Source organism: Arvicola amphibius, chromosome 12 (assembly GCF_903992535.2).
Source record: "Arvicola amphibius chromosome 12, mArvAmp1.2, whole genome shotgun sequence".
In the NCBI taxonomy this organism is placed as follows: Eukaryota; Metazoa; Chordata; class Mammalia; order Rodentia; family Cricetidae; genus Arvicola; species Arvicola amphibius.
The window spans coordinates 89007831-89032651 of record NC_052058.2 but is presented as its reverse complement, the minus strand read 5'-3'; the positions used below and the strand labels follow the sequence as shown (position 1 = coordinate 89032651).

General features: G+C 45.8%; 1 protein-coding gene across 1 annotated transcript; it reads left to right on the top strand.

The window, feature by feature from the left end:
- The first annotated feature begins 941 nt into the window (after positions 1-941).
- Il10 (interleukin 10) lies at positions 942-5134 on the top strand. The gene is made up of 5 exons (XM_038349752.1): positions 942-1166; positions 1906-1965; positions 2266-2418; positions 3417-3482; positions 4400-5134. Exons 1-5 carry the CDS (start codon positions 1002-1004, stop codon positions 4490-4492), a joined length of 537 nt encoding a protein of 178 aa, XP_038205680.1. The 5' UTR covers positions 942-1001; the 3' UTR covers positions 4493-5134.
- Positions 5135-24821: the final 19687 nt, after the last annotated feature.

Here is a 24821-nt window from a genome sequence, read left to right as displayed (position 1 = left end):
GCCCAGGGTACAGAATGAAAAAGCAAAGGAGGACTCCAGGCCAGTGTTCTTTCCACCCAAACTGAGTTAGAAGGCCCTGCTGAAGGGAATGTCTGGGCATAACCAAAGGATTCCCAGAGACTTCCCAGGTATCTGTACTAATGTCACCACCTCTGCCCTTCAGCAATGATAGGTAGTTGGACAGGTTACACATCTCCAAGCCAGGGACACTGTAAAACAGGTCCATGGGGAGGGCTACCTGACAGGCGAGGGAAGCCCCCCAGAAGTCTGAGCTCCTTGCCATAACCTCCCATACTAGAACCTGAGACACTCAATGAAGCAAGGGCCAGAGGAGGTTCTGGAACTTGACTCTGACCAGCTATCCCACCACACACACACACACACACACACACACACACCACTTCAAGGGATAGTCTTGAACAGGAGACAGAAAAAGCAGAAGAGAGTGAGTTCTAGGGATGAGCGGCAGATGTGTGTTTCCTTGAGGAAACTGCATGCTAAGGTGAATTCCTACTCAGCAAGAAATAGCGGCTCTTCAACCCAGGTTGACTGGGGGAACCAATTATTTCTCAATCCTAATATGTTCTAAAATGGCCCATTTATCCACGTCACTGTGACCAAAGAGTGCGTGAATGGAACTCACAGTTGTAGTGTGAACATAGAACAGCTGTCTGGCCGCAGGAAGCGAGACTTTTTATATTGAGAAGAAAAAAAAAAAACTTTTTAAAAGCGAGGTAGCCCATCTAAATATAGCTATAAGCAGAAGTTCATTTAACAGTTCTTTTGCTTACAATGCAGAAATAAAAAAAATTAATTGTATGGCCTAGAAGAGGGAGGAGGAGCTTGAATAATCTTTGCCAGGAAATTTCTAAATGGAGAGGCCCCTGACCTTCAGTATAAAAGAGGGACACCGGCGTAGAGGGGAACACTTTAGGGGCTTGCTCTTGCAGTACCAGAGCCACAAAGCCACAAGGCAGCCTTGCAGAAGACAGAGTCCCACCATGCCTGGCCCAGCACTGTTCTGCTGCGTGCTCTTACTGGCTGGAATGGGGACCAGCAGAGGCCAGCACACCCGGGATGGGAATAACTGCACCCACTTCCCCGTCAGTCAGACCCACATGCTCCGAGAGCTGCGAACAGCCTTCAGCCAGGTGAAGACTTTCTTTGTGAGTATGATGCTGAGCCTTTCCTCCCGGGATGGCCTGAGGTACACATTCCCATGGGACTGTTAGAAATCGCCCGCCTGCTCCTCCTCCTGCTCCCACCTCTTCCAGCTCCCACCTCCTGCTCCCCATCTTTCCCCAGCATCTACTCCCCTTAGACTTAGACCCAGAGAGTCCTAGGCTAAGCCGTGGGTTATGGGTTAAACTAAACCCAGGCACACAGGAAAAGCCACCGAGAAGGCAAATGCGTGTCTCTCCCATGCTCAAGAACTTCCTGATGAGTTTGCAAGGAAGCTCCATATTTTGTTGACTGGGACAAAAGTCTGTGGTCGGAAGCACATGCTGCCTCTGCTTAGTCTTCAGACCTGGGGCAGCACCAGGCATGGAGAACTTACATTGCAGGAGGATTCCTCTTCCAGAGGAGGCAGAGGCATGCAGCTAAGAGACTCTGTCTCCATAAGGGACTCCAGAGAGGCAGGGTTACACAGGTGCTCCTGAACCCTGATGCTCCTCAGGAAGAAGAGCAGGCCTGGGTCCTAGTCTTTCAAATAATTCACTCCTAAGAGGGAGGACTTTGATTTGACTCCAGGCTCTAGCACCATCAAATCCTGCTTTTAAAACTCCCCTTTCAATATTTGCCAGGGCTACATGGATTACTAAGTCAAACCTCTACAAATGGAGGACATGCATGTCAGCTGTGTTCGCCTTAGCCCTTGCATTCACTCTCCTTCTGTTCTTGCAGCAAAAGAAGGACCAGCTGGACGACATACTGCTCACCGATTCCTTACTGCAGGACTTTAAGGTATGAGTTGCGTGGATGCCGGGAAGCGATGGAGTGGTTAGGGAAGGGAGGAGCTGTTCGAGACAGCGGGAGCTGGGTCTGAAGCCGGAGCTTTCGAAAGGAGAAGTGGGAAGCCCTTAAGTCAGCATATTGCCGGCAGTCAAGGGTTATGGAGTGCTCATTCTGTGGTAAAGGGAGAGAATGTAACTAGAGAGCGAGGGGTGCAGGGGGGAGGGTTCCCTAGGGACAAAACTGTCCATCAAGTTTAGTTGCAACAGGCCATCATCTCAGTAACCCCCAACCTTTGATTCCTGCCTCTAGGGTTACTTGGGTTGCCAAACCTTGTCAGAAATGATCCAGTTTTACCTGGTAGAGGTGATGCCCCAGGCAGAGAACCATGGCCCAGAAATCAAGGAGCATTTGAACTCACTGGGAGAGAAGCTGAAGACCCTCAGGAGGCAGCTGCAGCGCTGTGTGAGTAGCAGACCAGTCCTTTCCCTCGGAGCCACCCCACAAACACAACCTTCTACAGCTCAGCCAGGCCACACACAGACTGGGCTGGGGACTAGGTAAACCGATACAGGCACCTCTAGTCAGAACTCCCCACTAGTCTGTCTCTGAGCAAGAGTGGGGGTGGCCTTGAGGCCCTCACACGTGAAGATTTGCGTACAGCCTTCCTGTTATTTGTGAGTCATTGTGGGCTATTAGCTACTCCTCTCTCTCTCTTCATGGGAAGGCCAGGGCTTCAGTTACGGCTCCCTCATCTCTTGGACTTGGGCCCCAGGCTGGCAACTAAGGCTTCCAAGCAGAGGAAGACATTCACCTCTTCCTCTCTTCTTTTGGAAAGCAAATTCAGCAACACACTGGGCTGGCAGGACTCTCCCTGGCATTTCCCAAGGGCCAGAGGCCTCACTGTTCCTAAGCCAGGATCCATGACTAATAGACCCAGAGCATCTCTGTCCCTGACTGAAGTGATGCCTTGGCCACTGGTGGGCTGCTTTCTTTTCTCACTGACACCGGGAAAGCAGTCGGAGTCTAGTCGTGCAATAGTTCTAAGCCGAGAATTTGGCCCCAGTAGCTGAGACTTTATCTCCACTCTTAGATACCTAGACATAGCACACGGCAGTTGAGATTGGAGGTAGACGAGGAGGGGCCTGTGAAACACGATAAATGTTTTGGGGGTTTCGAGAGACAAAGACCTGAGTTCAGATCCATGCTTTGCAAACATCTTAGTGATTCCAAAGACATACATTGCATCTTCCTGGGCTGTTCTCCTCTGCCCCTAGTGTAATAGATAAGCACCAAACAGGGCTCAGTTCTCTCTGACAGCTGAGAGATGAGTCTGGCCCCTTCATCACACAACAAGGTTGCGCCACCGCCCCCCCACCCCTCACCCCCACCCCACCCCCCCACCCCCGCCAAGCCATGGACATTGGAACTAGAACTATTAACACACTCTTTTTCTTCTACAGCATCGATTTCTCCCCTGTGAAAACAAAAGCAGGGCTGTGGAGCAGGTGAAGAATGATTTTAATAAGGTAAGCTTGGGGGAGGGGTGGCGAAGAGGGCGTGTGCAACGTGACCCCTGTCCACTCCCCAAAGTGCGGCCGCGGGGAGGGACCGAAATCTGCACCTGGAGTGTGGGAACCCGGCAAATCGTGTGACCTCTTCTGCCAGTTAGGAAGCACCACCTCAGTCACATTTGTTTTCTGCAAAGCGTCTTCTAGCAGTTTCTAAATGACTGCCTCCCCTTTGCAGGCTCTCAGCTTAGACTGCCCAGACAACCTATGAGCACGGAGCCCTAGGTGCTGGGGAGAGTGACGGAGGAAACAGAAAGTACAGAAAGTACCTTGTTGGGAAATGGGCGGAACCCACAAGGGCAGAGAGCAGACATGAATTAATGCACACAGCCACATCTCTGGGGCTCAGGCTGGATGCCTCAAAAATCAGAATGAGCAGGAAGCAGAATTCTTATCTGTCCCAGTGCACTTCCCATCTGGCGAACAAAATGAGGTTTCACACTTCCAACCGCCTGTGAACCCATTAAACCCGAGTTCCCAGAAGCCCTGTGGTCTATGTCATCTTCGTGGGCTAGGCAGAGGCACCTGGCTGGGTTCCAACATCAGTGGCATGAATCCCTTGACAGTAGGCCTAAAATCCCAAAGCATTGAAAAAAAAAATTCCTTGTCTTTCTCTGAAACTATCCTGCTCTCAAACTGCTTCCTCTAACAACTTTGCTTGACTACCGGCAGAGCTGTAAGCTGGGAGACAGTGCAGGCCAAGGCACAGCCCGTTCCCAAGGCAGCGGGACAAATCCTTGAGTCCCCAGGGTCCTTTAGGTTCCAACACAAGAAGGCAGGGAGCCTTCTGTGTTCAGGGTCCTGGCCCAGCCGAGTACAAGGATCTCCGCAGCCCTTCAGGAAGTCTTCACCGGGTGTTTTCTCTCCCTACGCAGCTCCAAGAGAAAGGTGTCTACAAGGCCATGAATGAATTCGACATCTTCATCAACTGCATAGAAGCTTACATGACCATGAAGATGAAAAGCTAAGACAGCAGAGCGTGTGTGCTGAGTCTACAGGCCGCCAGGGCTGAAACAGAGCTCTCTAGATCTTAGCCAGCAGCCGCAACTCCTTGGAAAACCTCATTGTACCTCTCTCCCAAGTATTTATTACCTCTGATACCTCAGCTCCCATTCTATTTATTCACTGTGAGCTTCTCTGTGAACTATTTAGAAAGAAGCCAAACATTATAATTATAATTTCAAAGTATTTATTATTTTTACCTATGTTTAAGCTGTTTCCACAGGGGCACTTTGTAGTACTTGAGTGTTCTAAGGGAAAGTATGTTATATAAGGGGGGGTGGGGATCCTCTTTGGGAAGCCAACGGAAGCTTCCGTTCTAGGACTGGCCACACTTTATAGCCGCAGGCATTATTTGCTGTGATAGCCTCTAGTTTCTTTCACCCTGAGTTCAGGGCTCCTGCAGGAGTCATGAAGACTCTTCCAGGACTTAGGAAAAGAAACTAGGGACTGGCTTTGATGGTTACCCTTCCAACAGCTCGGAGGGAATCCCTGACCTCATCCTCCAGCCATTTCATTCTTGAAAGCTGTGGCCAGCTTATTTATAACCGTCTAAAATTAGTTCTAATAGAACTCATTGTTAACTAGAAGTAAGTCAATTCCTCTGGGAATGGTGTACCGTTTGTCTGTTTTTATAGCAGATTCTAATTTTAAATAAATGGATCTTAGTCACATCACGTTGCGCTGTCTACTGAGTCCTGTCTGATTAAAAGAAGTTTCCCTCGAAGCTCCAGAGGGCTGAAGGGGTAAAGAAATCTTGTATTCCAAAGAAAGGATGCCAGCAACCTCTCCAGGAAGGGGTGGAACACGGATTCCATCAGAGGAAAATCTTGCTTCACTTTCAAAGCTTGAACATAAGCCACTGAGATCTTCAAGCTCAGTTCTTTAAGATACACCCTGGACCTCTTAAAGGGCATGCCAGCTTCCCAAACTGGGGGAAGAGATTCTGCACACACAAACCCAATGCTAAGCAAGAGAGACACAATGTGTGTATTCCTTCAAGCTCCAGAGATCCTGGGGCAAGGTGAATTTAGATTTGTCTGGGGGCACTCTGGGGACTAACAGAAAGTCATACCTAGCTCCTGGAACTGGAAGATAGTCCCTCTCCACAGCTTTGGTTACTACTGGCAATCACAATTTAAAAACCCCTGCCGAGGCCGCCTCCCATAGTGCTGGTGACCTAAATCTGAGGCCTGTCACGTGCTAAGCAAATGTCTACGGCTGAACTCAATCTCCAGGCCTTGATGCTTCGAGACAAAGTCTCAACTAAAATTTGGGGTGGCTTTGAACTCAGTTCCTCTTGCCTCAGCTGTCCAAGAACCAGGATTCTTCTTTGGGCTGAGGTCAGAGGCAAGAGAGTAGAATATAGTCAAAAGAGTAGAATATAGGTAAATTGACCTACTCAATGGGTTCCCAAAGGATTCAACCAGTCACTCTTTCTTCCCCCTCCCTAAGCCACCAGGGAGATGTTAGACTGACTTCTGGGGGCGGGTGGGGGGGGGTATGAGGGCGGGGAGAACAAACGGGACTGGACAGTGGCTGGGGAAGCCCTATTGAATGTCTCGTGACTTGGAGGGTAAGGGAAAATAATGGGCTGAGTAACCCTGACACACACACACACACACACACACACACACACACACACACACACGTGCCAGCCAGGCAGCCTTGGGACAGGGTGGGTGGGATCTGACAGGCTGTGGTCATTTTTTCAGTAAGCCCTGACTCACTTCGGTTAAAGTAACCATCGGAAGGAAGTGGGAAGGATCAAAGCTGAATTTCTGAGATGAAAGGTTGGGGTTAAGAATAGGAGCTAGGGGCAGCCAGGACGGCTCAGTGGTTAAAGTACTCACCGAGCAAGGGTGAGAACCGTAGTTCAGATCCTTAGAACCCAAGCAAATGCTGGTGGGCATGGTGGCCTGGGAGGGCAGAGATGGGATCCCCAGAGCGAGGTGGCTAGTAAGCCAGGTCACTTTAGAGAGCTCTGGGTTTGAGACTCTGCCTCAGTGAAAAGGTGGAAGAGAAATTGAGGACGGTCCCTGATATCAATGTCAGGCCTGCACATGCATGCCCACTCATGAGCATACAAAGAATGCATGCAGAAACCCACATCTAAGTGGGAGGGGGAAAAAGGAGAATGGGGGCTTGCAGAAGAGGAGCAGAGAGGTGACTGAACCTCTCATTCTGACCTAGAGAAGTTCTGAGTCCCTAGCCAGAAAGAGCCCAGCTACTAGGGCTCAGTGGCAGCCAGCCCATGCTAACTAGGAGGAGGCGGTGTCTCATTGAAGAGACTGGGCATTTAAAACAGAAGCACTCCTGAAAACTCTACATAGCTGACCTCAACAGTAGCTAGAGCACGTCTTGCAGGTGTGTCAGCACCACACATATAAGTTTATCAGGCGTACAATATGCTTTTAGGATTGCTACTTTCTTTAGGCCCCAAATGGAGTGCTTCTTCATGGCTCCATCCACTATGCTATTGTTCAATATTTCAACATTCTAATAGTTATGTTGGAAATTCAAGGTTTTTTAATTACTTTATTAATCCAGCATTCTTAACCATGTGTTGATCATAAATTAATCTTAAGAAACACCTTGGCTCTGTGTTTGCTACTTAAACTCTGTATGTATCTATCCCAATAGCTTCATGCCTAATATTTACATTAATAATAATGTGGGCATCGATTGAAGCCATTTGCTGGCTACTTGGCTACACACTTGGTATATATTAACTCATTTGTTATCATGTAGTACTATAAGATATTATTAAACTGATATCTCGATTTATCTTTTTTCCCTTTGAAACAGAGTCTCACTGTTAATCCCTGACCGGCTTGTAACTCACTATGTAGACCAAGTGGCCTCAGACTCACAGAGGGCCATCCACCTGCCTCTGCCTCTCAAGTGAAGGGATTAAAGGCTTGCGCCACCACACCTAGCCAACATCTCAATTTCTTGCACATAAAAATGAAATTCAGATAAGTCATATTATCTACTTTAGGTCACCCAACTACTAATGGCAGAGTTTGTGATCTTAATGACTATATCAGAGTCCTATATGTTACTTTTATATATAAGTTACTGAATAATTCTTTTTTCCCATATTGTTCTGCCTCATTAAGAAACATAAATATTTGCCAAACTGGTGGTGTACACCTATAATCCTAAGATTTGAGAAACTGAAATGGAGAAATTGAGAATTTGTGGAAGCTAGCCTGGGCTACAACTGAAAAAGCCTGCCTCACAAACAACAGTAAAATAGCATACACCAATATGCCCACATGCTCAAGAGGCTGAAGAAGGAGGGTCCCTGGGTCTAGGTGTTCAAGGCCAGCCTGGGCAACGTAGAGCGTCCTTATATAAAAAAAAAGTAATAATATAAATTTTAGAATTATGTATCTTCATTTTTATTTGTCTTGAGGTACTTTTAATTTCTCTCCTAATTACTCTTTGACTATCTGGTTCTTCTGGAGCATAAGAAATGTTCACATGTGTAATATAGCCCATCACACGGCTGTGGCTCCTTCATAACTGTCCACAGCACAGGATATATCATCCTAAGAGCCAGTGATCTGGAAGAGAACCAAGAAGAAGGTAGGTGCAGCATCTTTTCTGGCCTAATCCAGGAACTCTCACATCCCCGTTCCACCGCATTCTTCCTTTTAGGAAGGGGTACCTACAGGCCATATCCAAGTGAGGGGGTCGGGTTTCATCTTTTGAAGGAAGCATATCAAACGATCTGTGCACAAATTTTAAAACTTCTACACCCTTTAAAGCTTTAAGAGATAGTAACTCTGTGCTCTTGACTGGTGGGTAGAAGGAAGAGCTGGTTGGGAACCACCTGCATGGCTGGGCCATAAGCATAGATATTGCCATCCTTAGGTCTCCCTCCTATAGACTTAGCGCAACATACCTACTTCTATTAGCCTTGGTTTCTCCTTCAGAAAACTGGCAAAAATTTCTCTCTAGATGCTAGGGATTGATTGTCTGTATCCTTCTTCTCCCTACCCTTTCTCCCAATCAAATCCATCCTGGAGGCTTGACCCCCAGAGTGATGACATTTGAAGGCCTTTGGGGGATGACCAAGGTTAGATGGTGAGACGGGATGACAGGGTGGAGTCTTCTTGGTGGACTTAGTGCTAACCCTGAAGCGTTTGCTCTACTTCCTTATCACATTTTAGGACGGACCAAAGAGGAGGTTTTATGAGCACACCATGAGATAGAATCTCTCTTGAAGCAAGAGAAGAGGCCTCAGGATGAAACTGCCTCGCAGGCACCTTGATCTTGAACTTCTGAGCCTCCAGAACCTTAAGAAGATAAGTCCCTACTGGCTAAGCCAAGTCACCTACAATGTCTCTCTCTGGCAGCCCAAGCCCACCAACACACAAAGTTTGGCATGAAGGCATCTCAGGTGTGAGAGTACACGTGCTTTGAGGAGGTGACATACAGGTGATGTGTAGGTGATGGTTTGGGAAGAGGGCTAAAAGCCTTTGCTCTCGAAGAAGACCGGCTATCTCCTCTCCCAGATCTACTTGGTTCTCATGTACCAGACCTAGGGTGACAGTAGATAGTGAGAATCTCTATTCATTTGTGGTCCTGGCTGCTAAGAGGAAAGGGCGGGACCACTGAGAGAAGTTCCTGGAATCTAGATGGCAAAGTGATGGCTCCTTGTAGATCTGGACAGAAACCAGGCAGAAAGGTTCCTCCACTCAGGGGAAGGCCACGTCAGGTGAAAAGGAAGAGGCCTTCCATTCTGCGCCATGTTTCTCCCTCAAACTTAATTTTGAATTTAATTGTGATAAGATTCAGAGAAACTATAAATGCAAAGTGGATCATGAGAACAGAAAGCCAGAATGAGAAGATGACTTTTGACCCTTTTGTGAGCTGCAGAGCTGTCTCTAACATGAACCAGTCAACCCTATGTCTCTAAGAGCACCATGGGTCCCCTGTGTATAGGCTTCATTTGTTCAATGCCCCTTTTCCCATGATACTCAGGTGGTGGCTTTGGAGATATACTTAGACTATCCCGAACTAGAATTCCTCAGTAGTAAAACACAGAGCAAGGATTTTTTTTTTTTTTTTGGTTTTTCGAGACAGGGTTTCTCTGTGGCTTTGGTGCCTATCCTGGAACCAGCACTCGGGAGGCAGAGGCAGGCGGATCTCTGTGAGTTCGAGGCCAGCCTGGTCTACAAGAGCAAGGATTTTATCCTGGGGTCATAAATAAGGGCACTGGAGGAGTGGTAATGGGGGTACCAAGCAAACCTGAAAATACCAGCAACCCCCTCCCTAAGCCTGCAGGGGAGCATTCAGAAGCATTCCTCCCTGTGTGGCAGGAGTCCAAGTCACTCCGTAGAGCAGGAACTGGTTATTTTATTCGTATCAAAGTCCACGTACTAGCCCTTTGTTATATCTTTGATTAGCAGTTATAAAATGGCAGGTTCCCAGGGAAAAAGATGAGCTGCTTTTCTCTGCAGTCCCGCGTCTCACAGCCACCTGGGGAGTGGACCTCTGAGTTCTGCTCAAGCCTCCATCCCCACTCTAGCTTCTGAGCTCTTCGCTCAGCCAAGCCCCTTCCCACTCTGTCCTTGGCAGTTTTCCAGAGTGCTTCCAGTCATCCATGTATCAAGAGCTCCCCTCTCCCCGCAGTGTTGGGCAACCACCCAGGCTTGAACTTCCAAGAGCTCCTGTGGTGCCCAGCTGGAGAAGACAGGGACAGGGAGAAGAACAAAGAACATAATGCAGCTTTCCTCTTGTCCCAAAGCACAGCTTCTGATGTCTGGTGGCCTCAGCTCTAAGACCACAGCTGCCTCTAACTCACCAGAGACATTACATTGAGATACCTCCTACCTCAGTATTCTCCTAAATACAGAACATTTTTAGGGTGTTGTTATAAGAAATAAATGTATGGGTGAATGTAAAGGTCCTACCATACTGCAAGGAATTAATACAATACTAAAAACAAAAATATCTATCCCTTATACATCTTGGAAAATGATTGTGGGGAATCAGATGGAAAAAGAGGTGCTGAAATTCTGAAAAAAAAAAATAGTTGGGCATGTCTTGCATTTCTGCCAAAAGTTAGACCTTTGCTCCCCTACCCACCCACGATTCATGGGTAGAAGGCAAAACAGGCTCAGCCTTGCACCTGGGATGGAAAAAAGGAAACTGAATTTTTAAGTGTCTACTTTGTTTCCAGAAACCAACCCCAGAGATGGTTTGGGCTTGATGAAGTGAAAGAGTCATGTGTGGATGAGGGGTATGGATGCGTGAGAGGGTCATAAATCCAGGGAACTGCTTAACATATGCTCCTAATTGCCACTGGGAGCAATAGCAGCTACCTGACAATTAAAGGCAGGTTAGTCTAACCATGTGTCCAGTTTTATTTGATTTAAATACTGGGCTTTGCCGTGTGTGTTCAGTCCCCATCACTGCTAGCACTTTGAAACACTAGAATTCAATCCCACCACTGTGGTTTTTCCCTCACCACTACTGGAGATTTTTGCAAGATCATACAGTCACAACATGACACGGTCCTGTTTGCCCAGGACACCTCCAGAATCACAAAGTCGATTACAATTTTCCAGGGTTACTTAAAACAGAAAATGTCACTTCCCCAGCATGACCCTACCAAATCCCCTCCACCAAAGCTGCATTAGTAACCCTGACTAATACTCAGCACTAACAGCTAATCTAAGCATCTACCATAATTATCTCTACCTTCATATCTACCACTGATGAACCCCAAACCAGAAGAGAGGAGGGCTAGCCTCTCCCTGACATTCTTTTCAAGTCAAAAAGTTTACAAGATATGCATTTATTCTTTCAGCACTTATTGGGCTTTAGGAACTATGTTGGGGTGATTGGGTAAAAGCTGCAAATAAGGCAGACCCAGTACCTGTCCTCGTGGGCTCAACAACTGTTACAAAACTGAGTCTGTAATAATTACTTTTCATATATATGTATATATACTATATATACTTTTATATATGTATGTATATATATATACATACTTTTCATACACACACATAGACTTGAGACAGAGTCATTGTTGCATTTAAATCACTAGGCTCAATCAATCCTGCTTTAGTCATTATGCCTAGCTAATGGTGGTGACTTCTATTATTTATTCATTTTTTTTTTTGTCTTTGAGACAGGATCTCACTATATAGCCCAAACTGGCCTTGAACCCTTGACCTGCTTGCCTCCACTTCCCAAAGTCCTGGCTTGTGCCCTCATGTCTAGTATGACAATTCATAGCAATGAGAAGTGGGAGATTTAACAAAGCAATCAGGCTAGGTTGGTCTTCCAGGCTTTGGCGAGAAGATGACTTTTAGCTGGATGAAGGATTGGGGATAACTGGTGAAATGAAGATGTTTAGCAGATAAACCAGCATCAAGACTCCTTAGCTGGACAAGGAAGAGAAGAGGGAAAGCCTCCTCTCTGAAATAACAAGATTCGGACCGGTTCCCAACACAGGTGTACTCTCTGGTTTCTCCATCTGTGATGCTGAGACCCTCAGTAAGAAAGAACACAAGCAGTCTGAATAGCTAAAAGACAAACCACAATGAGGGGGTATGAAGCATTAGAGGGAGCTTTGTGATGAGCCTGGTTTGATCAATCAGGGATGGCAAGTTGTTTATAAAAACGTTAAACTTCTCTGGGCACACCTTTAATCCCAGTACTCGGGAGGCAGAGGCAGTCGGGTTTCTGTGAGTTCAAGGCCAGCCTGAGCTACAGAACAAGTCCTGGGATGGGCTCCAAAGCTATACAGAGAAACTCTGTCTCAAAAATGTTATACTTCGCTGGCAAAGGGAAGCCATCATAGGTTGTTAAGTAGAGAAGAGAAGATAGTTCTTCTCTGCATGAGACCACCCAGGCCATTTGCTCCTAGTCGAAGTAAGGGGGTGTTATAGGCCAGGACTAAGGTGTCCATAGGAACGAACGGATTTCCTATATTCAGCAACGTTGGGGAGAAAGTGGATAATAGCCAAGATGACTCATAGAATTCTAGCCCGAGCAACTGAGTAGAGAAGAGGCAGGTTTAAGAGCACGGTATACGTATTTACATGGGTTCTACTGTGATGGAGGTGTTACCAAGACAGTAAAAATATTCAGCATGATCAGACGCACGACAGAGGTGGATGACCATGAAGTGGGACGGGGAGAGGGGGCGGATAGCAAGTGGTGACAGCTGCTTTGGGGCCAGGCCAAAAGTGCCCATGGAAAGTCATGAGGGAGATGGAGAAACCGATGAAGTCAGGTTCTTTGGAAAGTAGGAGCGGATGAGTTGCAGGAAGAAGGAAGAACTGAGGGAGATGTCACTGAGCAACTACCCAAAGAATGTAGGGGAGATAGGAGCAGAAGGGGGTTGGTTTGAAGGGCTCTTGGCAGAAGTTGAAGTTGTCTCCACCGCATTCCTTCTGTTCGTTCTCCTTAAGACAGTGATGGGGGCGGGGATAACGCAAGGAAATGCGAAAAGAAATAAAAATCTGAAGTGAGGTTAGCAGAGACATGGGAAGCAGCGATGCCAGAGAAATGTGGTGGATGTCCAAACAATGGCGTGCCCATGTGCTGCCTAGCTTTCTGTCGGCTTGACCCAGCTAAAACCCTCTGAGAGGCTCAAGCCAGTAAGCCCTGTTCCTCCATAGTTTCTGCTTCAGCCCTTGCCTCCAGGCTCCTGCCTTGAGTCCTCGCTCTAACTTCCCTCCGTGTGACCCGAGAGGTAGGGTACGGAATAAACCCTTTCCTCCCCCCAAGTCGTGGTGTTTTATCACGGCGACAGAAACCCTAGCTAAGTCAGTCTGATAGAAGTAAGCAGTTTGTAGGTTGAAGTGGTCTGTAAATTGAATCAGCTTTCTTGGGATTCTCTTCCTAGCCTTGTATGAACACATAAAAGGCAGGGTCATTGTCCTCCACTAGTGTGACAACAGAGGGAAGGTTGAGAGCATGTAAGCCGAGTGACAAGACCAGCAAAGACAGACAGCACTGATACAATGCTACACTGGGGTTGAGCTCACAAGAAACAGTTGTGAGGTATTTTTTTTCAAGACAGGGTTCAAGACAGGTTGGCTGTCCTGGAACTCTCTGTGTAGCCCAGGCTGGCCTTGAACTCACAGAGATCCGCCTGCCTCTGACTCCCAGTGCTGGGATTAAAGACATGCACCACCGCCACCCGACTCGTGAGGAAGAATCTTAATCACTGAGAAGAGGAGCCTGTGGGCAGAGTGTGACAATACACTTATAAGGAGACTTTGGAAGTCCGAACGTCATCACTACAACAAGTGTCTGAGTAGAAGTAGTCACGGGAAACATGGAAGTCGCAGAACTGAAAGCCACAGATGGATGAGTCATCTACAAGTCTACCAGGTTCCCAGCTGTAGAAGAAAGGGCTGTGGGATTCGGGAGAAGGAAGACGGTGTTTAAATAGCTTGTGAATAACAGCAAGAGGAAGATGAATTTTGAGCATCTAGGGATGTCTGTAGATTTCGGTTTCCATGTATATCAAGTTATCGGAGTTGCCAACAACCAGCAAATGGGCATTTCAAATCTCCTAAGCCTCGGAGAACAAGTTTAGATTTCTTGGGAGGAGTCCCTAGTGGAATTTCCTAATACACAGGACCTTTTTAGTGATGTATATTTCTAATCACTTTTAAGTCATAAAAGTAACAAATTTCTAAGCATTAACCCTAGAGTCACTCAACTCAAGAAGCTTATGCTTAGGACCAAGATTGAATCATCATCCAATGGCCCATCCAGTTGAGAGCCTGGAGTAAGATTCCAAACACAGACCTCTCTTTGCCCCTGACCCCAAGCCTCTTCCAGATGATACATCACCATTAATCTCAGTCTCTTCCCCACGGTGGAGAGATGAAAAAGAAATCACCATATGACATTATTTCCTCAAATCTAATACAAATCTCTTGATGAACACAGAAGTCCATCTGAAAACAGAGGGCAAAAATCTAGCCTCTTACTCTGATGTCTGGGTCCACATGACAACCAGTCATTTTCCCACCACCATCTCAGCTGAGGCATTCAAACATCCAACACCTTGGGATGCAGTCTAGGGAGGTAATAGAGGCAGAAGCTGTCTAAATCAATGTCATTAGGTATGGCCTGAGGGCCACTTCTGATTCACAAACCGTTGGTTGCCAGTCTGCAGCAGGGTGTTAACATGTCCTTGCTTTACAGAAGCCCTGAGAAAATCGACTTAAAGAAAGAAAGGCTTATTTGGGGTCACAGTTTCAGAAGTTTCCATCCCTGATCACCCCATTGTTGGTGGCCTGTGACTGGGCGGAGAATACCCTGCCAGGGAGCAGTGCTGGAGCACATCTGCAAGAAGCAGAGAGAACTCAACCGTAGAATGGTCCCTCCTCCCAAACCCATTAGTTAGGAGTTCATAAGTGAATTAATATGTTCTTGAGGTTAGAGCCCTTATAAGCCTACCACGTCCTGAAGCCTTCTCCAGAGACCAACTCTCATTGCACGAGACTCATGGTCCAAGGTAAGTGTAATAGCTGTGTAAAAGCTTCTAGGGTATTTTTTGTGTTTTAAAAAAATATTTGAAAATGGGACTTATAGTTTGTATATCTCAGTAGTATTTTCATCCATCTTCCTAATAATTCTTTTTATTTCATTTTATGAAAATGTTGATCCCTAATAGATTGAAAATTTTAAAGTCAAGTTCTTAGCCAAAAATCAGCTTGAGAAACACAAAACTAACTCATACTCTTTACCCTGTTCCAGGATTCACAAAAACAAAAACCTCTTTAAATGGACAAAAGAAATAATGAGATACAAATGTGCAAAACACATATCCACAAACCAATCCAATCTCGGCCCCTTATCTGAAGGTAGAAATACCAGTCCTTTACCTGCAGATCTGTGGGAACTTTTCCATGAGATACCCTGCTGTGGGACCACAGTGAAGGCTGTTAGTCCCTGAAAGCCATCTAGGTGAACTGACAACCCATTACCACCCCGCAAGACGCTCAGGCCCCACCAATGAACAGGGGGTCTACAATAGTCAGCAGGAATTGGCTGACTCCCAACTTCAGCCAGGATAACAGCACAGTCCTGCCATCCATCCCCTGCCCTCCATCACACCTGAAGAACCCACTGTCCTAACTAGGAAAGAAGGTGGATGCCATCGTTGTCTGCCATTTCCCCATCTCTTAAGAGCCTTTGTGCCCATAGTAAGCACACATGTGCTTCATAGGAGCTGGTCCCGCCTATGGTACAATGATCTAAATCTAAACCAGCATGCATGGGCTCATGTGTTGAATGCTTGGTCCCCAGCTTTTGACATTTTAAATACTGTGGAGTGTTTGTCAGGTAGGCCTGACTCGTGACAAAAGTCACTAGGGGTAGACCTTTAAAGGTTTTTCTTTTTTAACCCAACTGTCTCTGCTTTCCAGTTACTATGATGCAAGAAGCCCGTGTCACATGCTCCCTCTGCCATGAATTCCCCCACCATGACGAGCTGGAATCTCTGTATCACATTGGAGCCTACTTCTTCAGGAATCCAGCATATACAGAAGACCAGCTGAGACGCCCAGCCTTGTGGGACTGACAGCTACCAGATTCTTGGATTTTCTGTTCACAGCTAACCATTGTTGGATTAGCTGGACTGCTAATCATTCCTGTAAAGCACTCCAATAAATTCCAATAAATTCCTTTATACTTACACATAGAGAAATCCATTCCATAAGTTCTGTGACTCTAAAGAACCCTGACTAATATACTTACGGAGGCCCTTCTCATCCAGAAGACTTGGTGGATCTAACTTATCTAAAGTGCTGATCAACTGTTCTTTTTCTGACCTGTAGAGATGGATAAAAGTACAATCCCAGGGAAGGAGAAATCACTTCACTTCCATGAGGGAAAATTAGAATTAAAAGCATAGCATCTCTCCTATTTTGTGTAACTGCCCCCCTTTTGTATTTTGTTAAAATACAAAATTTTTTAAATTTTGTGGCTTTTTAAAATTTTCTTTTTTAATTAATTTTATTTTTATAAATTATTTTTATTGTTATTTACAATTTTATATAATTATATTTGACCTCCTATCTCACCAGAAAAGAGCTTTGTGATTTGGCCTTTATTCTTCTACATCTACAACAACATTCTTTGTACAGTTCCTTGTTTCATTACTTAAATATGAATACCCTGTGTTTTCTCCCTCCAGTACCTCAGCGCAGCTGCCTCTGAGCCTTAACAGAGACCCAAGGAAAGTAAACCAGGTATACCAGCATACAAGTTCTGCCTACAGAGAGGCAAAGCTAGGGCTCCTGGAAAATTAGTAGGAGGGACTACAGCCATGCGACGCCTTCTTCATGGCTTCCATTTGCTTGGTGGATTGATTTCCATCCTTTGATGTTCTGTTTTTTTATATACTTTTGCTAGCAAACTGCATATTTTAAAAGGGACCATTTAATCAAGAAAATATGACAATTGCAAATATTTATGTACCAAATTAGGGCAATTCACCCAATTTTATAAAACAAACACTAAAGATATAAAAGGGCCCAGATCCTGACACATGATAGTGAGAAACTTCTAGAACCCACGTGCATATTCAGATATGTCTTCCAAACTAAAAATACTAGCAAAGAAATTTCATAAGGAAATGATAACACGGATCACCTGGATTTAACAGATACCTAGAGCCAGAGTCTGCCATCTATATCTATAGCTTACTCCATTCATATTCTGTGTGACAGGGAACACGTACTTCCCAGAAGCATATAGAAACTTTCATCAGATTGATTACGTCACAGGCACAAAGAAAGCGGTACTATAAAAATTGAGATAACTTGGGGCTGGAGAGATGGCTCAGAGGTTAAGAGCATTGCCTGCTCTTTCAAAGGTTCTGAGTTCAATTCCCAGCAACCACATGGTGGGTCACAACCATCTGTAATGGGGTCTGGTGCCCTCTTCTGGCCTTCAGGCATACACACAGACAGAATATTGTATACTAAATAAATAAATAAATAAATAAATATTTTTTAAAAATGAGATAACTCTTTGCATCTCATCAGAGCACAGGGCAATAAAGGCAGAAAGCAACAGCAAGAGACACTTAAGAAACATCACAGATACTTAGAGGCCACACTGAATGACAATGGGTAAATGAAGAAAGCAGGGAAGAAATATAAAGTTTTCTAGAAAGAAATGAAAATAATCGCACAACCTAACAGATCCTCTAGGATAGTTAGGCAGTTCTCAAGACTCAAAAAAAAAAAAAAAAACAAGAAGCCAAACAAAAATGCAACCAATGGCAAGAAATAACAAAGGTCAGAACAGATATCAATGAATGAAATATAGAATAGAAGAACAATAAACGAAACAATGAATTGGTTGAAAAGACTTAAAATCTTGTAGCTATGGTAACCTAAAGAGAGGAGGCTATTCAGAGAGGAAAGGTGCAGAAGAGAAGAAGGATGGAGAAGAAGGGGAGGAAGGCCAACGACGACAACAAAATGTTTGAAAACTGCCTTAACAAAATCCGTTTGTATGCTAATTTAATAGATATTTTGAGATAGGTCTCAGCTTGTTAATCTGGCTGACTTAAAACTCACTGTATAAACCAGGTTGACCTTGAATTGACTGAGACCCATCGGCCTTTGCCTCCCACATGCTGGGTTGAAAAGAGTGTGCTACCCCATCTGGATATGTTAATACAGTTTTTATAAAAGCAAGGACACTGAGTTGGTTGGTTTGCTTGTTTCCTGTGTTTGAATGTTGAACATATTTGAAGCAAGACGTAGCGAAGACTTTGGGCAACTGGAAGAAAAACGAAGCAGAAGAGAATAATCAAGCACAAAACAACAAACCAAACAACAAACCAGAACCGGGATGTTATGAGTCTGTTGAACTCATGACTTTACCAAGCCTAAAACAGAACTATGTCCACACTTCCATTGTGTGTGAAGTAACAATATTCCTTTTGATTGTGTCATTGTTAATTGGGTTTCTGGTTACTTGTAACCAGAAATATATACTAAAGAGCTACATGACTTCTTGGGTATCAACAGCATGGGATTTAATTTAGGGGCTTCCCCTCTTCCCTTCCCCCTTCTCAGCAGCTGAGTCACCTCTGACTCACCCATGAGCCCCAAATATTTGAAGGAGTTCAGGAGGCATAGAGTCCCCTTGCTTTTACCACAAGACATGGAGGAAACCAAACTTTAGCAGAGTCTCAGACCATCCTCCATCCTGCCGTCCTCAACAGTTTCAGCTAAGGAAAAAGACAGCTTCAAAGATTACTAACTGTAGACTCGAGGCGTGAAAGCTATGAGCACCAGCTTGCAAGCCTGACTGTTGCTGATTCGCTCACAGGCTCCACTGCCAGCCTTCTCGACTAACTGCTGCCCACAAGGGCGCAACAGGTGGCCATCTGGTTTACACGTCAGTGTTTGCAATTAAACGGTCCTTGTCGCTTTGGGCTCCGCCTGCTTCACTTCCAGACTACTCTCATTATGCAAAGTTCTTTCAATTTTACTACCAGGCCCCACCTGCTTTCTTATGGCTTGTCTTCCGTAGTTGTGTTTGTCTTCCCAAGAGGAAATAGAAGACAAAGTGCCCCACATGCTTATGCACTCACAGGCTGGCGCTACACATCACATCAGCCGTTACTGCAAAGCTTCGTCTCTCCGTTACTTTCCGTTACACTGCTCATAAAATGTGTAGCTGCTGTGTTTTCCATATTTGCTTTTTTGCATTTCAGTTAGATATTCCTTTTCGTGTTGGGTAGTTCTTTGTCAACTCCTCACATACTAGGGCCATTTTAGAAGAGAGAGCCGCAGTTGAAAAACATGCCCCTGTCAGATTGCCTATAGATAGTTCATGTCATTTCCTTTAATTAATTATTGGTGTGGGAGGGCTCAGCCCACTGTGAGTGGTCCCAGGGCAGGTGGTTCTGTGTTGTATAAGAAAGCAGGTTGAATTTGAAAAACTATATGGAAACCTATTACTGTGGATGCGTCCTATGATATATACAGATATGAAGGAATCTAAATAGAGATACCAGATAATAGGGAGACAATGCCCCCAACAGACATCTGATACCACTAAGTAAAACCTCCACTACCAGGAATGGGTTACATCTTGTTGAGTTGTTGGCCAAAAAGGTCCCATAAAAAAACAAACAAACATTACTGACTATTGACGAGGCTATTTGTTACTCTCCAGTACCCGCTGGTAAGGTCTTATTGTTGAAGACACCATTTATTTATGTTTCTGAATCACAGAGAAGTTAAACTGGTGTCTAACCAGAAGCTTCACCCCTACTCACTAGCACTCACGGTGCTGGAAGGTACTCTAGACAGACAGGAGGAGAAAGGCAATCATCAGCATCACCCAGACACAGGCCTGCAACCTAGAACAGCAAGACACACTGCTGTAGTAGTGACCCAAATGTATGGGAGTGGCCAGCCACTTTTTTACTAGATTTAAGGCCCACTCTATGAGATGGAACTCACACCTGATGATGCTAAAGTGGCCAAGAATCTGAAACTAGATAGGGAAAAATCTACTACCATTATTCTACTAAAGAAACAGCAACAAAATGACTCGAAATGACATTTGCTGTCCTTATAGGTCAGTTCCTCACTTAACCCTCATCAAAGGAGCCTCTTCTTGCAGTAGATGGGAATTAACACAAAGACCCACAAATGGGCAAGGTGCAGAGGGTGAGAGACTTTGGAGCACTCAGTGGGATGTCTTCATCAAACCCCTCCCCTCAAGGCTCAGGAGACATGGGGGAAGAGAAGGTAGAAATATCAAGAGCTAGAGGGGATGGATGGCTACAAAGAGACAGTGTCTCTCAGACACAACCGGACTCTGCACGGTTGTGACAGCACACGGCATGCAGATGGTATTTCAGCGCTGAGAGGGAGAAGTACACACTAGGAGCAGGGGGTGGGGGAGGGAGGAGGGGTGCAGTTAGTGCACCACAACCAGGCTATCTGCAACTGATACCCACTGGCAAAGGAAAAACTGGTTTTTTTCCCAGGGTGGTCATTGGTATATCAACCACACTCCAGGGCAGGCCCCAAACAAGGAGTAGTTGACCAACAAAAACAAATTCAGAGGTATTTTGTGGACTTTTGTTTTGTTTTTCTTTGTTTTGACTTTTTTGGGGGGTCTTATTGGTCTTTTGGGTTTTTCATTTTTGAGGGGGCTTTTTCTTGTTTTTGTTTTGGAGAGAGAGAGAGAGAGAAAGAGAGAGAACGAGAACAGAGTTGTTAAGTAGGGAGGTAGGGAAGATCTAGGAGTTGGGGGCAGGGAGAGAGAAAAACATGATCAAAAATATATTACATAAAAACAACTTAAGAGAGAAAGGAAGGAGGGAGAAAGAAGGAAGAAAGGAAGGAAGAAAGAAAAGAAGGAAAAGAAGGAGGGAGGGAGGGAGGGGGAAGAGGAGGGAGGGAGGGATGCTGGGAAGCAAGTAAGCAACTGTCCTCTTTGGCTTCTGCATCAGTTCCTGCTTCCTGGTGTGGCTTAGGAAAATGGTCACTGCGGTCTGACCTCATTAATGACTCCAGTGGCGTTTTTAAATTTAAGTAGACCACCAGAGGAGAAGAACGGGGCTTGTGGGAGGAAAGTTACTGGAGGTGTACTCTTAAAGGTAACACCTTCTCTCTAGTTATCCCTCTTCCTGTCTTTCCCTTCATCCCCCACCCCCTTTCTCTCTCCCTTGCTACCTTGAGGTAAGTACCTCTGATCTGCTACTGGCTTCTCCATGGTAACCAACTTCATCTTATGCCCAAATGCTTTGGGTTGAACAACTACAGACCGCAAACCCTTTTGAGTCCAGATGATTGCTCAGGTGGAAGGCGCTGCAGAACTTGATGTTTCCGTGCTGGGTTGTGGGCTTTGATCTGATCTTTTCTCACTATTCTCTCATTCTTCCCTTTTTGAATGGGAATACTCACTCTGTGCCGTCATATACTGCGGTAGAACTAGACTTTTTGATTTGACAGGGACTCACAGCTAAAGGATTGCCTCGAGTCACAGGAGACGCTGGATTTTCCAGAGTATTGGGAATGATGAAGTCTTTTTCAGGTGGATTTTGGGATGTCTAAAGTGATGTCACAATTTGATAGGGGCTCGAATGACAAGCCTCAGGGCATGCCTGTGAGGTTTGTAGAGTGGGTTAATTCGTGGATTTGGGCCAAGGTCACGGAATGAACTTTGAAAAGCAAACTGAGCAGTCTTTCATCTCTACCTCACGCTGTTAGGATTCAGGCATTCTGCTGACCCCGTCAGCTGGCAGGATGAACCCAGGCAGTGCCTTGCCAGCCCAGGGTCCTATGGCTGCTAAGTCCCTAGTCACTCCTATGTACACAGATGCAAAAGGTCCCTTTATGAGACAAGCTCCGCCCACTCCCACTCTCTTTCCCACTGCTCTTCTGAAGAGGCAGGCTGGTCCTTTCCTCTCCTTCCTCTTTCTGTCTGTATTTCTTTCTCTCTTCCCTCCCCCACTCCCTTTATGTGAATAAAACTCCTACATGCCTGCATGGCTGTGTCTGTCCCTCACCTGCCATGTGGCCCCAGCCCACCAAGGTCCCTCTCCCGCCGTTTTTTACAACACACACTCCTGCTAGTGGTCCTTCCCCACCAGGATGAACTGCACCCTCAAACTGAGGCAAAATAAACCCTTCTTTAAGTGGCTATTTTCATAGCAATGAGAATACAGATACCAAGCTGGCACACGGTCCTTTGAAGGCTCTGAAATGTACGGTGTATTAGCTTCCCAGTGGTGGCCTCCTGTATGTACTCTACCATGAATGATTCTAAAGGGAACCTTGCGTGTCCACCAAGGAGCAATCAAAACGGTGTGCTTTATGATATAGTCCCAAAACTTCTTCCTGGGAGGAAGTAAACCCTGGGATTGCTTACTTCAACTGTAGAATTTATGGAAGTCCACCCTATGAAAATAACTGGACTATGTCGACGATCGGAAAAACTAGGTGTTGCTGTCTCTCCTCCGTTATTGGAAACAGATAAAATATTTGCAACCTCAATACCTAAAGAAATTGCATCTGTTATAACCTGCTGGCCTGGTCTGTCATTATCTCAGCCGCCTGGCTAGATTATGCCCCAAAATAACAACACACAAATTGTATTCTTTTAAACACTGCCTGGCCCATTATTTCTAGCTTCTTATTGTCTAATTCTCACATCTTGCTTTAACCCATTTCTAATAATCTGTGTAGCACCACGAAGTGGTGTCTTACGGGGAAAGATTCAGCACGTCTGACCTGGTGGCTGGCTTCATCGCATCTGGCTCCCTAAGGAGAGGCTCGGCAGTCTGTCTCAGAGAGCAGAGGCATGGCTTATCTCACTTAGGAGAGGCGTGGTATCTGACTTTAACATAGCAAAATTACATATAACAAAACAGTTATCAAGTAAGAATTACAGTTACAATATTTATATCTACTTTATCTTTTATCATAACTAAGGAAAACTATAACTATCTATTCTTCAACTCCATCAAAGACTACAGAAGGATATAATATCACCTAAGTAAACAAGAAATAAACAACTTCCGAACTCTAGAATCATTCAGAGGTTGGAGGCAGGGATTCTGTAAGTAAGACTTGCAGAGAAGCTTAACTGTTACTATCTATTGGTGGTATGACTTCAGGAAGCCTGAGACACCCCAGTAGCCTTTTGTGGGCCTCCAGCTCTGAGTCTGAGATGCCCAGCATGCCCACCTTCAGAAGCAGAGAGCAGTGCTGGGATAAGAACAGGCTGTGGTCTGTGTTTCTGGTCCAAAAGGCCTCCCTGAGTAGCGCTTCCAGCACATACGTGCCTCTTCTTACACACTGATTTGCATTTTCTTATTTCCTTGATTCAAGTCTGTAAGCTTCCACATAGGAAAAAGAGGAACAAAATGCTAAAAACAAACACATAACCAATTTTTTTAAAGCAGCCATACTTGTTTAAGGCCACCGCTGCTGTGTCTGGATGAGGCCAGGTAAACGAACCCTCAGCTTCCTGCACACACCCAGCCCGTTATCCAGGCAGGGCTTCCTGGGTTTGGCCTGACTCTAAGAACACACACAGTCTTGTGTGGGCCTCGGCCACATCCCTGAGCCTGAGGGCCTTCTGCCTACAGCAACCATCCGTGGCAAGTCAGAAGTGAACACAGGTTTGCAGGATGAGATGGGCATGAACGGATGGTGACGTCACTGCTGCAGTACCCACTGAGGGCAGAGCAAGAGCAGGGTCATAGTCTAGAAGCCTCCACAAGCTTCAGGAACTCCTATGGGTAATGCCAGCCAGCAATGAAGTCATGATTCCTCCAGGAAAGCATGCCTTGCTCAACAGCTGGGAGCAAGGTACAGGGAAGGCCATCCTCCACAGAGATGCAAGCACGGACTTCACAGCACAGCAGGGTAGCCTGTGGACAATTAAATTCAGTACAAGTTTCATGGTTGCCTCAATTGTCTCCATTTTATCAGCGGATAATGGAGGCTTCTGACGTCCCTGAGTTTTCTCCTGTATCTGAACTATTGGTTGAGCTACAATCCTGACTCCACAGTAGTCACGGAGGACTGGGGGCATGATGACTGTCCTACCAAGGTGTCTCTCAGGCAAGGTGCCCGGGGCCTACACTGAAGGAAAGAATACTTGCATGTGTTCTAAGTCTTCTACCACCTAATGCTCTGACAAGGGCCAACTCCTCTACCTTTCCTGATTATCCCTAACCTGCCCCAGAAGTTTCCCACAGCATTCTGGACAGCCTTTCCAGTCCCCTGCCCACAATCCCCTTTACAAAAGCCTGCCTGTTATCTGCACACCTGCTAACTTCTCCATGCACTACCGTCTGAGAAACAAGCCAGACAGCCTAGCTGAGACAAACGCTCGCAGGGGCGGAACAAGACCAACACTAAAACTTTGGTCTGAGCATTCTGCCTGCAGGCCCCAAGAATATGCAAATAGCCACTGTTGACCAAGCAAAGCCTCTGGTGCAGGGGGACTCTCATGGAATCCCCTTGCCCCTATTTTTCCACTCGCCCACAGCTCTGCCAAGGGTATGCAGCTCTGCAGATGGGGAAGTGTTTCAAATGTCCTCTTAGTCTCAGATGACTTATTCTGTGCCCGGATTGCTCCACTACTGAGGGACAGTCCTTTCGCAGACCTTTCTCTCTCTCATAAGGCAACATGCAAAGTTTGCGCATTACGAATGGTCCACGCTGCCTTTCTGGCAGTGCCCATCACGGCTAAAGTGGACACAGCCTCAGATCAAACCTCCACTTTTAGGACTGGATCCTACAGAAGTCTCAC